The sequence below is a fragment of the Euleptes europaea genome, chromosome 1 (genome assembly GCF_029931775.1).
Source record: "Euleptes europaea isolate rEulEur1 chromosome 1, rEulEur1.hap1, whole genome shotgun sequence".
Lineage (NCBI taxonomy): Eukaryota > Metazoa > Chordata > Lepidosauria > Squamata > Sphaerodactylidae > Euleptes > Euleptes europaea.
This window is the reverse complement of record NC_079312.1, coordinates 86,237,959-86,252,703: the sequence shown is the minus strand read 5'-3', so window position 1 is coordinate 86,252,703 and position 14,745 is coordinate 86,237,959. Positions and strand designations below refer to the sequence as shown.

Sequence of the window (14,745 nt, the reverse complement as noted above, 5' to 3'; positions counted from 1 at the left end):
ATAGTAAACTGACTTGTGGAATTCACAGGCACTGGATGAGCTGGTGTTGCATAGTGAGTAAAAGTGAAAGCGGTAGTTCAAACCTCACCTCATCTTCAAACTCAGTGCATACCACTTGGTAAATCACCAGCATCAGTCCCTCCCCTCCCTGCAATACAGAAATAATAGTAATCATAGTGGCCTACTTTACAGGGTTGCTGTATGAATTACTGAAATAGTTCTCTTAACACTTGAAATACCTAGTGTTCATGCTAAGTATTGTGCAGCCATGACCTTTAAGTGGAATGGCTTTTTAAAGACTGAGAAACCTGCATGGAAGAGTCATCTATCAACTACTATTAGCCAGGATAGCTAAATGAAACCTCCATGTTTGAAGGCAGATACTGGAAACAAGTGAAAAGTCCTGGTCATTACTTTAATGTCTGGCTTGTTGGCTTCCAGGGCATCTCTTGGCTACTATTGGAAATGGGAGTGAAGACTAGATCAGCTTTGATCTAAGACAGCAAGGTAGACCATCGATTCATTTAAAGAATTTTCAAATTAACTATTTTATAATCAACCAGCATCCAGGATCTGCAGCTGGACAGCCCTACAGTGAGCCAATTCCTGTGCTAATTACTGCTACTTGGGAAAGGTTAGAACAATCAGCACAGGTGGCATAGCAATGTTGTGACACAATAGTGAACTGGACCTAGGGTTGCCAACCTCCAGGTGGTGGCAGGAGATCTGCTATTACAAGTGATCTCCAGCCAAAAGAGATCAGTTCACCTGGAGAAAATGGCCCTCCCCAAGCCTCTCCCCTCCTCAGGCTCCACCCCAAAAACCTCCCGCAGGTGGTGAAGAAGGACCTGGCAACCCTAACTGGACCTGAACCTGAGCCTAAAATTTCTCAGTTGTCTTTATCCCAGACTGGAACTGGAATGTGTAAACTGGTTCAAAACAAGTCTCTCAACATACAGACATTCAAGAAATTGTTTTGAGAGTGGAGAGAAATGTTGGCTCTTTCTTCTAGGGGAGGCATGCAAATTAGACCATAGCCCTGGGCAGGTGACTAATATAGAGATTATTGATGCATCAAGGGCGGAATGTTTTGCCCATGGGCCCCAGTGATTTATCCACATATATGTGCAATGTGCAGGTTTTCTAAAAGCACTCAGAGCTTGCTGAAATTTGAAGCATTTGCTAGAAGTGTTTGTATGTAATTTCTCTTGGTAAAAAAAGTGAGCAAGGGTGACACCATGAAAATGTTTATTAGGTCATTATCTGTTACAAAACATACATTCCACAGTTTATTTCACTTGTTCAAAACAATAAAGAGAGCATTTTATATTCAATACATAAAGTGCCATTTGTTTATTGGTCCAAGAGTTTGAACTGCATTTGCAGGTACAGATACCGTCTCATCGGCTTTAGCAGCACCAACTTTCTACTAGAAAACACTTGCAGAGGGAGGATGGGACATGCCACTGCCCGCTGTTTAATTTACAGCGCAACCCTAAACATAGTTATACCCTAGGGTTACTAACCTCCAGGTACTAGCTGGAGATCTCCTGCTATTACAACTGATTTCCAGCCGATAGAGAACGGATCACCTGGAGAAAATGGCCGTTTTGGCCATTGGACTCTATGGCACTGAAGACCCTCCCCTCCCCAAACCCTGCCCTCCTCAGGCTCCGCCCCAAAATCTCCAGGTATTTCCCAAGCTGGAGCTGGCAACCCTATTATACCCTTATAATCCCATTGGCTTCAGTGGAATTAGAAAGGTACAGCTCTGTTTAGGATTGCTCTGTAAGTCACTTGCTTTTGACAGGGTTCCCCATGATATTCTGATGCATAAACTAGAGACTGTGTGCTGGACCCTAGGATAGTTAGGTGGATAGGGAACTAGTTGGAAAACCACATTCAAAGAGTAGTTGTCAATGGCATTTTATCTGAATGGAGGGAGGGGTGCCATAGGGCTTGGTTCTGAGCCCGGTACTTTCCAATATTTTTATAAATTATCTGGATGAGGTGGTGTAGGGACTACTGATTAAATTTGCTGATGACATCAAATTGGGAGGAGCAGCAAACACCCCAGAAGTTATAGAATTCAACGAGATCTGAACACTCTGGAAAAGTGGGCAGATGTGAACAAGATGCAATTCAACAAGGGTAAGTACTGAGTTCTAGATATGGGTATCAGAAATGTAGAACATGCATACTGGATGGGGGATACACTTCTGGGCAGCAGTATGTGAGAACAAGATCTTGGGGTATGGGTGGACTGTAAGTTAAATATGGGCAGCCAGTGTGATGCAGTGACAAAAAAGGCTAATGCGATCTTGGGGTGTATCATCAGAGGCATAACATCCAAATCTCAAGGTGTCATAGTTCCACTGTACAGTGCATTGGTCAGGCCACACCTGGAGTATTGTGTGCAGTTCTGGAGGCCTTACTTTGAAAAGGATGTGAACAGAATGGAGCGGGTGCAGAGGAGAGCGACGAGGGTAATCAGGGGCCTGGAGACCAAGCCCTATGAGGAAAGGCTGAGGGAGTTGGGAATGTTTGGTTTGGAGAAGAGGCAGTGGTTGATGGGGAACATGATTGTTCTCTTTAAGTATTTGAAGGGCACTTAGAGGAGGACATGGAGCTGTTCCTGTTGACAGCAGAGGATAGGACTCGCAATAATGGGTTTAAATTGTGGGGGTAAAGGTACCGGCTGGATATTAATGGAATTTTTTTTTTTACAGTAAAAGTTGTTCAACAGTGGAATCAGCTACCTAGGGAGGTGGTGAGCTCCCCCTCACTGGCAGTCTTCAAGCAGCAGCTGGACAAGTGCTTGTCAGGGATGCTATAGCCTGATTCTGCACTGTGCAGGGGGTTGGACTAGATGGCCTGTATGGCCCCTTCAAACTCTATGATTCTATGAATAACTTGATCTCACCTACTCACGTTAAAAAGAATTTGAATTTCTTATTATTGAAACAAAGTTGGAAGATCAAGTATAGGGCCCATATTCCATCTGCCACTTTCCTTCCCATACACCCACGCACTCTTGTTTTTCACCTGTACAGATATTTACCTTGGATCTCCATATACATCATCATAGGTTAGTGTATGAGTGCGTGTAGATGTGACTACTCATGCACTATGCATGCACTCCACCATATTACAACACAGTGCTTATTGAAGAAATAGTTTAAAAGTGGTAGGGATACAAATTATCGTTTAAGCTCTGAGCTGTGTATGAGAAGCTTCCATTTGTGGTCAAGTAGAAAACTATGTGACGGGTTTTTCTATGCTACTATAAGACTGAATAGTCACACCTATGTATATTAATTTTATTCATAATGCTTCTGTCTTTCCATTTTAAAAAATGCTCTAGTCAGCTTGCAAAAATTAAAATCACAAATTTAAAAATTTAAAACATCTCGACAACATTTTAAAAAGCAGCAGCTCACAATTATTCATAATTATTCATTAGCAATAATTTTAAACATGTAGATATTATATGACTGCAGCAAGAAATGGCACAAAAGTATAAGTCACGTCAACATATTCAGCAGATCTTTTCAGTAGCAATAAGATGATGCCAGGCAAATCTCCATGGCAAACGGGTTCCAGAGCTGGGGGCCAAGGCAGAGAAGGCCATCCACCTATAACCACTCATCTAACTTCTCTGGGTTCCCAGAGAAGGAGCTCATCATGTGTATTCTGAGCACCCCACCCACTCCCCACCAAAAATATCTGTGCCAAAGTAATTCATATTCATTATAATGTATATAAATAGCTTGTTTAGCATTGATCAGCTACTGAGCACTACCAAGCTGTTTATATAACCGATGCTATACGTTCTTTGCACTATTCTTTTACTGCTTCTTGTTCTCATGCTTATTACTTTAAGGCTGCCTTTAAATATTGCTGGTTTTCTTTTAGTAACTTACACTGCTTTAATATTGTTAAGCCTTTATGCTGCCGTTTTGTAATAAGAAGTTTTTATTTTGTTTAATTGTCTTGATATATTTGTTAACCCCCTTGGGGGGAAATCTTTTTTCAGGGTGCTATATATTAACATATTAAAAAGTAGTTAAGGAACCAAACTGTGGATTAACTAGGTACGTACACAGAATGTGTCCAGTATACAGAAGGACCTAGCATAGGATATACATCCAGCACATTGTTAGCCTGTTCGCTCTTTCGTCCTCCTGAGAGCTGGGTTGAAATGGGGGTTAGAATGTCAGACTGGGGCCTGGGTTCAAATCCCCATTTTGCCACAGACTCGCCAGGCTGGGCCCATCACAATCTTGCAGCCTAACCACCTTCACAAGGCTGTTGTGGTAAGGATAGGATAGAGGAGGGGAAGCCGCTTTGGGTCCCGATTAGGAAGATAAGTGGAATACAAAATTAAAAATAAAACAATAAAATAATCATTTTCTCTTTGTTTCTATTTTGTTGTATCTGTGTGCCACCCTTTCTCCAAGGAGCTCATCTTTGTACTCAGAGGGTCTTGTCAACATTTGCAGCTTTAATCTGTCCAGGAATGCAAGAGAGTATAATGTTGAGTCTGGCCCAAGCTCCTTCCACGAAGCCTAGCAAGCCACTGCTGTGCTCCCTGCTGCTCCCTCTGGAACGTGTCTGAAAAGAACGCAGCTACGAGATTTTGTAATTGGAAATTGTTGTTTTTGGAGTGCATCTGACAGAGTGCGGCCCTGAATAGCCCCATTCACCTCCCCTGTAGGACCCTGAACTCTGCGGCATTCATGTGTGAAAGGGATTTTGTTTAAAGAGGCAAGCCAAGCATTTGCTTTGAAATCGCCTGAATTCCCTTTACTGCCCATCTCATTCCACCCCCTCTCCCCCAACAAATTAGTGTGAGATTTCTTCCAACCTACGAAGGCAGCAGATGAACGAGCCCTTTGCACCTTGGGAACTGGCTGCAGAGATACACACTTTGCTTCTGGATTGTTCCAGCATGAATTCCAAGCTACTGGTTGTTTTGAGTGGCTGCCTTCTTCTCTTTGTCTTTGGTAAGTCTCATTTTTTCTTTATTCTCTCTTCCTTCCTCTTCCAGACGCTCCTACGATTGCTCCCCCTTTTCTCGATTTTCCTCACAAGGAAAACACAGCCGCTCATACATTGGGAGCCAAGGGATTAAGTTGGGCAGATAGCAAACTGGGAGCCATGGATCAGTATTCCCACAAGATCCCAGCACATTTAGGTCAAATACTAGGAAAACAATTAATTGGGAGAAAGATGAGACAAGAGAATGTTGCTCAGCAAATTTGTGGCGTCCCTGAAGGAGCTGCAAAAACAAAAAGTTAAAATGGGTACCAGAAATTTTTGAACGTACACATTGAGAGGATTGGTCTAGTAACAATAGTTTGCCAAAATTATGCCCCCCCCATTTTTAATCAAGCAGATAACATGACTGGAATGGCAGAAATTATTTCCTTCATGTGGAAAATTAAGAAGATCATTCAATTGCAACATTTTCCAAAAGGAAAGGTATTATATTAGGTATTATAAAGCCTCATTGCAAAGTCCAAGGAAGATCCAGGTGTTTTTTTTTAAATGAACCAACTACAAATGCACAGCTTTTAAAATATTTCCCTTGAATGGATAAAAATTGTCAGAAAAAAATTCTGCATGTATATATCCCAGAGTTCCTGGCTATCTGAAGAATATGGAATCAATTAAAGGTAACGCATAGCTCTGACATCTCCTACTGAGTATGTCTGACAGCCTGGGGCCCAGCAGGCATAAACAAATGAATAGCCTGATTCTACGAATGTTTATAGGGAAATAAATCCCACTGAGTTTATATGGCTTACTAATATTTTTTTAAAAACCTTTTAGATGTAAATCAGGAAAGGTGAATGCCATTGCTATGATAGTATGTTAACGTTTCTCTTTGTAGCTGAGTGCCAAAAAGAAAAGACCTCCAAAGCTATAGAGAAGAGAGTCATGAAGGAGTCAAAACCCAGAGAGTCCAAACTTTCCAAAGCGACTAGTCAAAAGGTAAAACAAGGAACACTGAAACTACTCGAGAAGAAAGGTCGAGTCAAACCCACCATCGCTTCCAGTCAGGGACTGCAGTCTACATCCATTCTGACTCGCATGGTGACAAAGGGGCAGTTCCAGAAGGTTCCTGAGACCTTGGTGCTAAGAGTGGGGCAAACCCTGGACCTGCGCTGTAAAGGAAAGTCTGTCAAATGGAGATACCCAGTCTACCTCGAGGAAGATGATGAGAGACGTCTCCGGTGAGGGTTGATTGTATCCTACTGATAATCAAGTGTATTTTCACTCTTTGTGCCATGGTTTTTAGTCATGGGCTGTCAGGGTAAGAGGCTACATGAAAGCCACTTAACTAAGGTTGTCAGTCATCTTGTAAAAATGGAGGATGCTCTTAGATTGGAGATGGGTTTCCAAGACTTTGGTGAGAATAATGGCAGAAATGACATTTCAATCCTTGGGGAATGTCATCTCTCACTCAGACCTCTGTACAGGCCTCACATTTGCCTTTCTAGCTGAGTCCTACAAGCATGACTGCGAATGGAATAAGCAAAAGCCAAGCAAAGGGTCAGTGTTTCCTGAAAAGCTTGCAAGGGAAACCTTGTTCCCTCTCTTTCAGAATCAAAAACTTCGAAAGGCACAGTCAGCTAATTGTTGCCAACTCCACTGCTGCTGACACTGGCGAATACAGCTGCTGGTCCTTGCAATGCCTGGATAATGAGTGTCGTGATGGGGAGAACCGGATGGGCAAAACATTCATCTTCTTCACAGGTCAGGCTTTTCTGCACTGAATACCTTGTTTGGGTTAGCTCAGTAGTCCATTTAGTCCACACATTCAGTCTGCTTGTTCCCATTTAGTCTGCTTGTTCCCCACAGCGGCTAACAAGATGTGGGATCTGCCTTGAGGCATGCGATGCTCAGGCAAAAGGTGGGAATATAAATATTTAAAATAAATACATAAATAAATAACATAAAGCTTCTCCCATTGTTGCTACCGAGCCAGTAGCATTCAAAGATATATACTCTGTGAATACAGAAATTCCATTTAACCTTCAAGGCTAATAGCTAGTGATGGAAATATACCTACATGGAATTGTCCACTCCCCTTTTAAAGCCTTCTAGGCTAGTAGCTATCACCATGTCCTGTGGTTTGAGTTCTGCAATTAGCTACATGCATGAAGAAGTATTTCCTTTTGACTGTTCTGAATCTAGCATCCATCGACTTCATTGGGTACCAACAGGTGTGAATATTTTGGGACACAGAAGGAAAACTTCTCTCTCTTTCTTCCCCAACTTTCTCCACAAGCTGCATGGATATTGAACATGTGTAAGGAGAAGGGGAAGCAGCATTGCAGCAGCAAGCTCTGCTCTCAAAATAAGCACATGTACTCGAAGGTGTGAAAAGGTGCTGTGCATCTAGCACTCCTCCATGTGACAGGTGACCTGAAAAAGCAGGGCTCCCAGTAAGGGAGACAGACAGAGACCCATGTACTTGAAGGTGAATAAAGGTTCCATGCATATACAAGCATTTGTGTGTAGGGCTCGTTCTGCACAAACTCTTTGTCCCTTAAAAAGCAACATTGGCTCCTGATGAATAAAGCTGGGAGGATGATACAGGCACCGTCTTTGGACAAAGAGGCTTCAGATGACAGTACTTTTGCATGCCTGCACTGGTACAGAAGGAGGAGCTGTCTCTTGAGCTCTCTGTCTCTTTGCCCTCTCTCCTCAGACCCCCAGGAGCTATTTGTGCCCACAGAAGATTACTATGAAGTGATACAACTGCGCACCAACCACCCCACCCTTCTACCCTGCCAGGTGACCAACCCCCTTGCCAAAGTTACATTGCACAGGGAATTTCCACCTGAGAAGGTTGCCGTGGATGGGATAGACATCTCTTTTGACGTGAAGAAAGGGTTCACGATCCACCGCCCTCAGCCGTCCCTGGCGGGCTCCCTCTTCTGCATGGCAAACATGAACGGATTGAGGCAGATCTCTACCAAATACATGCTGATTTATGTGAACTGTAAGTTTTTTCCTTAACAAGGAGCCGCACACCCCTAAAACTAGGAAATAAAGTTCTGATCTGCCCGCCCTTGTTAGTGGAATGTTTCCTCTAATCAAGATGCCAAAATCAAATTAATTCTGCATGAACTATCTCTGTGTGTGTGTTAAGTGCCGTCAACTTGCTTCCGACTCATGGTGACCCTATGAATCAGTGTCCTCCAAAATGTCCTATCTTTAACAGCCTTGCTCAGATTTTGCAAACTGAGGGCTGTGGCTTCCTTTATGGAGTCAATCCATCTCTTGTTGGGTCTTTCTCTTTTCTTGCTGCCTTCAACTTTTCTTAGCATTATAGTCTTTTCCAGTAACTCTTGTCTTCTCATAATGTGACCAAAGTATGATAGCCTCAGTTTAGTCATTTTAGCATCTAGGGACAGTTGAGACTTCATTTGATCTATAACCCACTGATTTGTTTTTTGGGCAGTCCACAGTATCCTGCCTTCTCTTGTCCTGTGGTCCCTGACATCAGGGTCCCTAGACATCAGTCTTGGCTTGCACTTGTCACCTACACTGGTTTCAAGTGTCAACTCCCAAACCTCTGGATTAGAGAGACTATAGCCAGCAAGGCTCTTGCCATTCAGACTGTCTCTATCTCTGTGCAAAATGGTGAAAGTGAAAAAGGGTTCTGAAATCTATTCACAGCATATGCTTACGACTTAAGGCATATGAGTTTGTTAGAAGTCTGAATGGCAAGAGCCTTGCTGGCTGTGGTCTCTCGAATCCAGAGGCAGGGTTGGGTCAATAGAGTTGACACTTGGAATCAGTGTAGGTGACAGGTGAAAGCCAAGACTGACATCTAAGAATGGTAGAGAAAAGTCAGGGACCGCAGGACAGGAGGAGGTAGAAAAAGGGCACCACCAGTTAAGAAATACAGTAAAGCATAAAGAGGTTCTGTGGCTGTGGAGATGGCCTCTAGCTGTAGCTGGGCAAGCAGCTCAGATGTTCACGGAGGGTTTCTGGCTGCCTGTGGCTGAGAAGGGCTCAGATCTTACAGACAGGAAGGACAGGCAAAGGGCATAAGACAGGAAGGCTACAAAAAGTATAGACCTAAGGAAAGGCATCAAGGCTCAGGAAATAATGACTGGGAAAGAGAAAAGAGGGACAGGAGACCGGAAATCGAGCCGAGAGGAAAGCTGCAGAAGTGAATAATTGCCAACAGATTTAAAATGACCAAAATGAAAAGCTGTGCAAATAACATAGGTAGCATTCTGTTTTTATAAGATGTCAAATGAAGCTGCCTTATAACAAGTCATGCCACTGGTCCCTCCAGCTCAGTATTTTTCTCCTCTGGCAGGGGGTCTCAGGCACAGTAAGGTCTTGCCCAAGGGCCTGCAACCTGCAGTGCTTTAAGTGAGGTGGCAGAAATTGGGCAAAGCATGTGACTTAACACCAAGACCACAGTTTATTAACTGGAATAAGAATCAGACTCCATCAAATAATTTTGAAACAGAACAGAAACTGTAATCTGTTAAACGCGCTGAGATAGCAGTCAGTAACAAATCGTAAAGCTGAACTACCGGTAATTATAAAGGGGACCTAGAGGCAGTTGAAGAGAAAAGAGGGGGGGAATGGGTGGCTGGGAAGAAAGACCATTAACCCTTCCCTTGCCTGCTGATTCTCCCTGCACCTCCCCACCCCAATCAGAGTTTTAGAACCCTTTCCCCCCAGCTGGGCTCCAGAACTAGATAAGAGCTCAGTTGTGGATAAACCATTGGCGGGGGGCGGGATTTTGGAGGGGAGACTCTTGAGCTGGGTTAAGTGCATCCCTGTGCACCAGTCTTCCTTAGTAGTTGCTTCCTCTTTTGCGCCCCACCCCAGTCTCATAAATCTTGGGAAACATGTTTGCTAAATGCGGTCTTCAATGCCCCTCTGAAGCAACATTTTGCAATATTTTCTAAATAATGGCAAAGTTGCCCTGAGGTCTGGTCGAGTATTGAATTTTGCTGTTGCCAAATGTGGAATTTTGAGCAGGGCCTTCCAGGACTGTTTTGGAGAGTAGCTGGTCACAGGCAGGGAAAGGAGCTTTTGGGGCTTTGTGAATCAAACTTCAATGGCTGTGCTCTGTGGGTTACAGAATTGCCAATAGCCCCTTTCAGACTAGTTTGCCAGTCTCTCAGATTAGATCAGGGGTGTCGAATTCAATGGTTCGAGGGCAAACTGTGACATAAATTTCACTTGGTTGGGCCAGGCCGTGCCTCGCCAGCCCAAATCAAGAGTGGGGTGGGGGTGGCTGCCTTGGCTGGCTCGTGAGCTGAATAAGAGCTCTCAGGGGACCAGATCTGGACCGCGGGCCTTATGTTTGACACCCCAGGATTAGATGGTTCAGAGATGTGTTTACTACATATCCTGCAATAATCCACAAATAAAAATGGAGACTCTTTTATGCACTTTTAGCATTCAGAGTTTCACATTACACATTGATGATGGCTGTTCATCACCTAAAGGTAAAGGTAGTCCCCTGTGCAAGCACCGGATCATTGCTGATCCATGGGGTGACAGCACATCTCAACGTTTACTAGGATGACTGTTTGCAGGGTGGTTGGTCATTGCCTTCCCCAGTCATCTACACTTTACTCCCAGCAAGCTGGGTACTAATTTTACTGACCTCGGAAGGATGGAAGGCTGAGTCAGCCTTGAGCGGGCTACCTGAAACCGACTTCCGTTGAGATCAAACTCAGGTGGTGAGCAGAACTTTGACCGCAGTATTGCAGCTTACTACTAGGGCTGTGCATATCGGCTGTACCGAGCCCCAAATAAACCCGAAAAAAGCCCTTTTGGCTTTTTTCAGGTTTAATTGCAGCCGAATAGGGGGAAAGGGGAATTGCCCCAAAGCTGGATAGCCCCTTCCTGAATACCCCGAATAAGCAGGCGGGGAAGCTTCACTTAGATCCACGCTGACAGGCTTGGCAGCGTGGACTTCAATGAAGCCCTCCCCCCTGCCTTCCCAGGACTTCTGGGAAGGTGGGCAAGGGGAGCTTCACTTAGATCTACGCTGCCAAGCCAGGCAGAGTGGATCTTAACAAAGTGCTCCCTGCCCACTTTCCCAGGAGTCCCGGGAAGGCGGGCAGGGCTTCGTTAAGATCCATGCTGCCAGGCTTGGCAGTGTGGATCAAAATGTAGCTCCCCCAGCCCGCCTTCCCGGGAGTTCCATAGGAAGGCAGGGGACTGTTCCTTTTGCCGCTGACTGCAGTGAAAGGAACACTCCCCCGCCTTCCTATCTGTGCTGAATATTTTTGGTAGTTTTCGGGTTTGGGTTTATTAACCCAAAAATTTTCAAAAAATCCAGGGTTTCTGGATTTTTCAAACATTTTCAAACATTTAATAAACCCGAATCCGGAAAATACTGGGGGGGGGGGGGTCAGTGCACACCCCTACTTACCACTCTGCACCCTAGGGCTGCGTTCATCACCTATACCAGTATTATTTTGCAATAGGCTGCCCTGCAGTGGCTTTGGACACAGGGCATGCAGTCATGCTTGTATCAAAAACTGTCCTTTCTTAAAACTTACCAATATCTAATTCGGTAACATCTGCTGTGTGTGTGTGTGTGTGTGTGTGAGAGAGAGAGAGATTTCTGTTGTGTAGTAAGTTAAAGCAGCCACGGAGACTCCAAAACTGGGTCAGATTAAAAGGGTGTTTAACTCATCTTTCCTGCCTCCCATTATCCTAATCAAAATCACATAATCCTCCAATCTAATATTTGATCCGGGGGGGGGGGGGATGAATAGGAAATTCATTCCCATAGGGGAAAGGAATAGGCAATGCCCATTTTGTCCAGATCAAATAGACTCCCTAGCCCACATTGTTTTAGCATGTCGACAAAATAATATTGCACGGAATAAATATATCACTCCTTGGATAAAACAGCTAAAGACACTTTCTGAGAAGTGGATACTGCATTATCTGCTGTCAAATAGATCATCAATTGCATGAGAGATGTGGCAACTTTTCTCTTTATAGCGTCAAGGAAAATTAAATTTCATTTCCCCCTTTTAAAGTGTGAAGTGGTTGATGGATAGCCAGTGGCTGTTACATCTAGGGAAAGGAAAATTTATGCTTTCCCCTAATGGGTACGCAAGTCTGTGTGTATGTGATTGAATATTAGATAGGGAGGTGGCATGGGGAAGTGGATTAAAGATCCCTGCATAACTTTCCCAATCTGCAGCAATTGCTTTGCTCTCAAAGAGGCAAAACTTCCAAGGGATCAGATCACAGGATCTCCCAATGACTTGTTTAATTTGGCCCTGAGGAGCAGACCTAGGCTGGAAAGAGTGGGGGCATCATACCTGCCAGCTGTCCATTGTTCTGCTCCATTTGGGAGAACTGTGACATTTTATCACGCTTGATGCAAAAACCTAGCAAGGGCAAGATTAGCGATGCCCTTGTGGCAGCAACTGAGTACTGAATATATATTGGTTGAACAAAGTATTCAACAGGAGGAGGCAACCTCTGACATACTGAACTCCTTTTCTTTTTGACCCTGCAGATCCCTCCTCGGTTCCCAAACCAGCTATCAGACCCTCAGTAGCGTCTATTCAGGCTGGAGACAATTTTAATGTTACTTGCACAGTGTTTGGGGAACCGGAAATTGCTGTAGATTTCACTTGGGAATATCCAGGACAACAAGTAGGTGATGGGCTGGGTACAAATGCGGTGAGTGGGCATGAGAAGATAGATATGGCATATCCCATACAGTATTACTCTTTAAAGACCTTTGGCTCCATTGCTCATAAGTGGCATTTCCCCCTTGGAAATCAGAACAGAAGGCTAACATGACCCGTGACCCCAGAAAACAAGGGGATGCAAAGCCAAGCTGAATAATAATTGGGTCAATCTCCTGGATAAAATGGGGGGGAAATGTTCCTCTTTGCAATTGGGTTATGTGGTTTGCCTACATTTAAATATCTTTCTGAATACAGGAGATATTAATCTACCTCCATAGTGTGTGTGAAAATGACAAGAGTTGTTAATGACAACTCCAGTTTGTTGTGACACTCAAATGTGGGCATTTTATTAAATGGAAGGAGGATGGGTCACAGAGCTCTACTTGCCAGGTTGCAAGGCCCTCTAGAACTGCCATTTCTTGCTGCCTTTTGGAAAGACCTGCAGTTAGCATGCATTCATAAAGAGCCAGGGGCTGCAGCTCCTGCCTCTGTTTGCATTATCTCATGCAGAAGCAGTGGTTGGGCAGTTCTAATTCACATACCTACATAGTTTCTCACATTATATTCATTATTTCTCACATTATTGTCCTTGATGTGACAGCACTTTTTTATCAGGAAACTTGTCCATGCTTATCGTGCTGACCCTTCCCTGCAACCCCCCCACCCCAATCAGATTGGATGATTTAGGATTAGGGGCATGGTTTTACAGTGGAAGCCAAAATGGGTCGCAATATCTCTGTTGGTGGCTTTCTGTTCGCCTCTTTTTTGGCCAATCAACCATTGTAAAGCCTGAAAACTTTTCGACTTGCTTTTACTGGGCCATGCAATCCCAGCTGAATCCAAGGCTAACTAAACACGGAAGGCAGAGGTAGGCCTGTCCCGACTATGAAGCTGTGTTACTCATGGAGAGACTGGCACCCTGATTGCTGTAAACACGGCAACACAGTGCCATCTTGCTCTTCCTTTCCTGTTCTTTGCCAAGATGAGAGGTACTGCTTTTGGGGAGTGTATGAGCTTTTAGGGAAGTTGAGCTGTGTGACCTCGTAGCACACTGATGAAATGAGAAACAAGACACACAGATAGTTTCAGAAACAGCTGGGATGTGGATACACCATCCTGTTCGGTCTCCTCTATCCTTACCCCTCCCAGCAATAGAGGCAACGCTTCAGTTTAGGCCATTTGATTGGTGTCTATTTCAAATGCTGTAGCACTGATGATTCATAGTGAAAGAAGCTCTACACACAAATGATTTCCACATGGAAGGTTCCTAAGGCAGAACAGCCTAAAGGAGATTGTTGGCAATAGAACTGTAGCACTGATTATTCATAGTGAGAGAAGCTTTCGTAGAGATTTCAATACTTCTATCTGGTCAGAAAGATTCCACTGCAGTCTTTGAATAGAGCAGATGATGTCACTGGCATCAGATATGACTCAGATTTAACCTCCATAGCAACGCAGAGGGCCCCTGACTCAGCAAGTCCTCTGCTATGACTCAGCCAAGGAGAAGGAGCATCTTGAGCATTTTTTTTTGTTCTTCACTTCCAGATTGGTAGACCACCGTATGTCCATGAACGCGCAGACTTGGTAAGACGTGGGGGGCAGGTGCACCAAGAGTCCGAGAGCATCCTCTACATTGACGAAGCCCGTGCTGTCGATGATGGGTTATACACTTGCATTGCCGAAAATCTGCAGGGCACCTCCAGAGTATCTACTCGTGTCCGCATGCTCCCAGCCATACCAGCTCCCAAGAAGGCAAAGTCTGGGTAACCGCGCCTTGGATTGCAAAGTCTCAGGTGCTGCTAGAAATATAAAGACTGGAGGCTGCTTTTGAAAACAGAGGAATGTTTTCTCTCATGTATCCCTTCCCCCTCTTTATACACCTAGTTTATTCATTAAAGCAACAAGGCTTTTTCCCAAGCAGAGACTGAGTTACCTTTTGCTTGTATCACTCTGTGCAAGACAGGAATGCCCCGGAAAAACACACATTGATGGCTTTTGCCAGGATAATACTTCTCCCTGACATCTAGGT

General features: G+C 44.3%; 1 protein-coding gene across 1 annotated transcript; it reads left to right on the top strand.

Moving 5' to 3' along the window:
- The first annotated feature begins 4,850 nt into the window (after positions 1 to 4,850).
- On the top strand, positions 4,851 to 14,489 carry LOC130480938 (platelet-derived growth factor receptor-like protein). Its single transcript, XM_056853566.1, has 6 exons — positions 4,851 to 5,006; positions 5,897 to 6,239; positions 6,611 to 6,762; positions 7,721 to 8,014; positions 12,539 to 12,678; positions 14,262 to 14,489. The coding sequence occupies exons 1-6, from the start codon at positions 4,883 to 4,885 to the stop codon at positions 14,481 to 14,483; spliced, it is 1,275 nt and encodes a 424-aa protein (XP_056709544.1). The 5' UTR covers positions 4,851 to 4,882; the 3' UTR covers positions 14,484 to 14,489.
- The last annotated feature ends 256 nt before the right edge of the window (positions 14,490 to 14,745 follow it).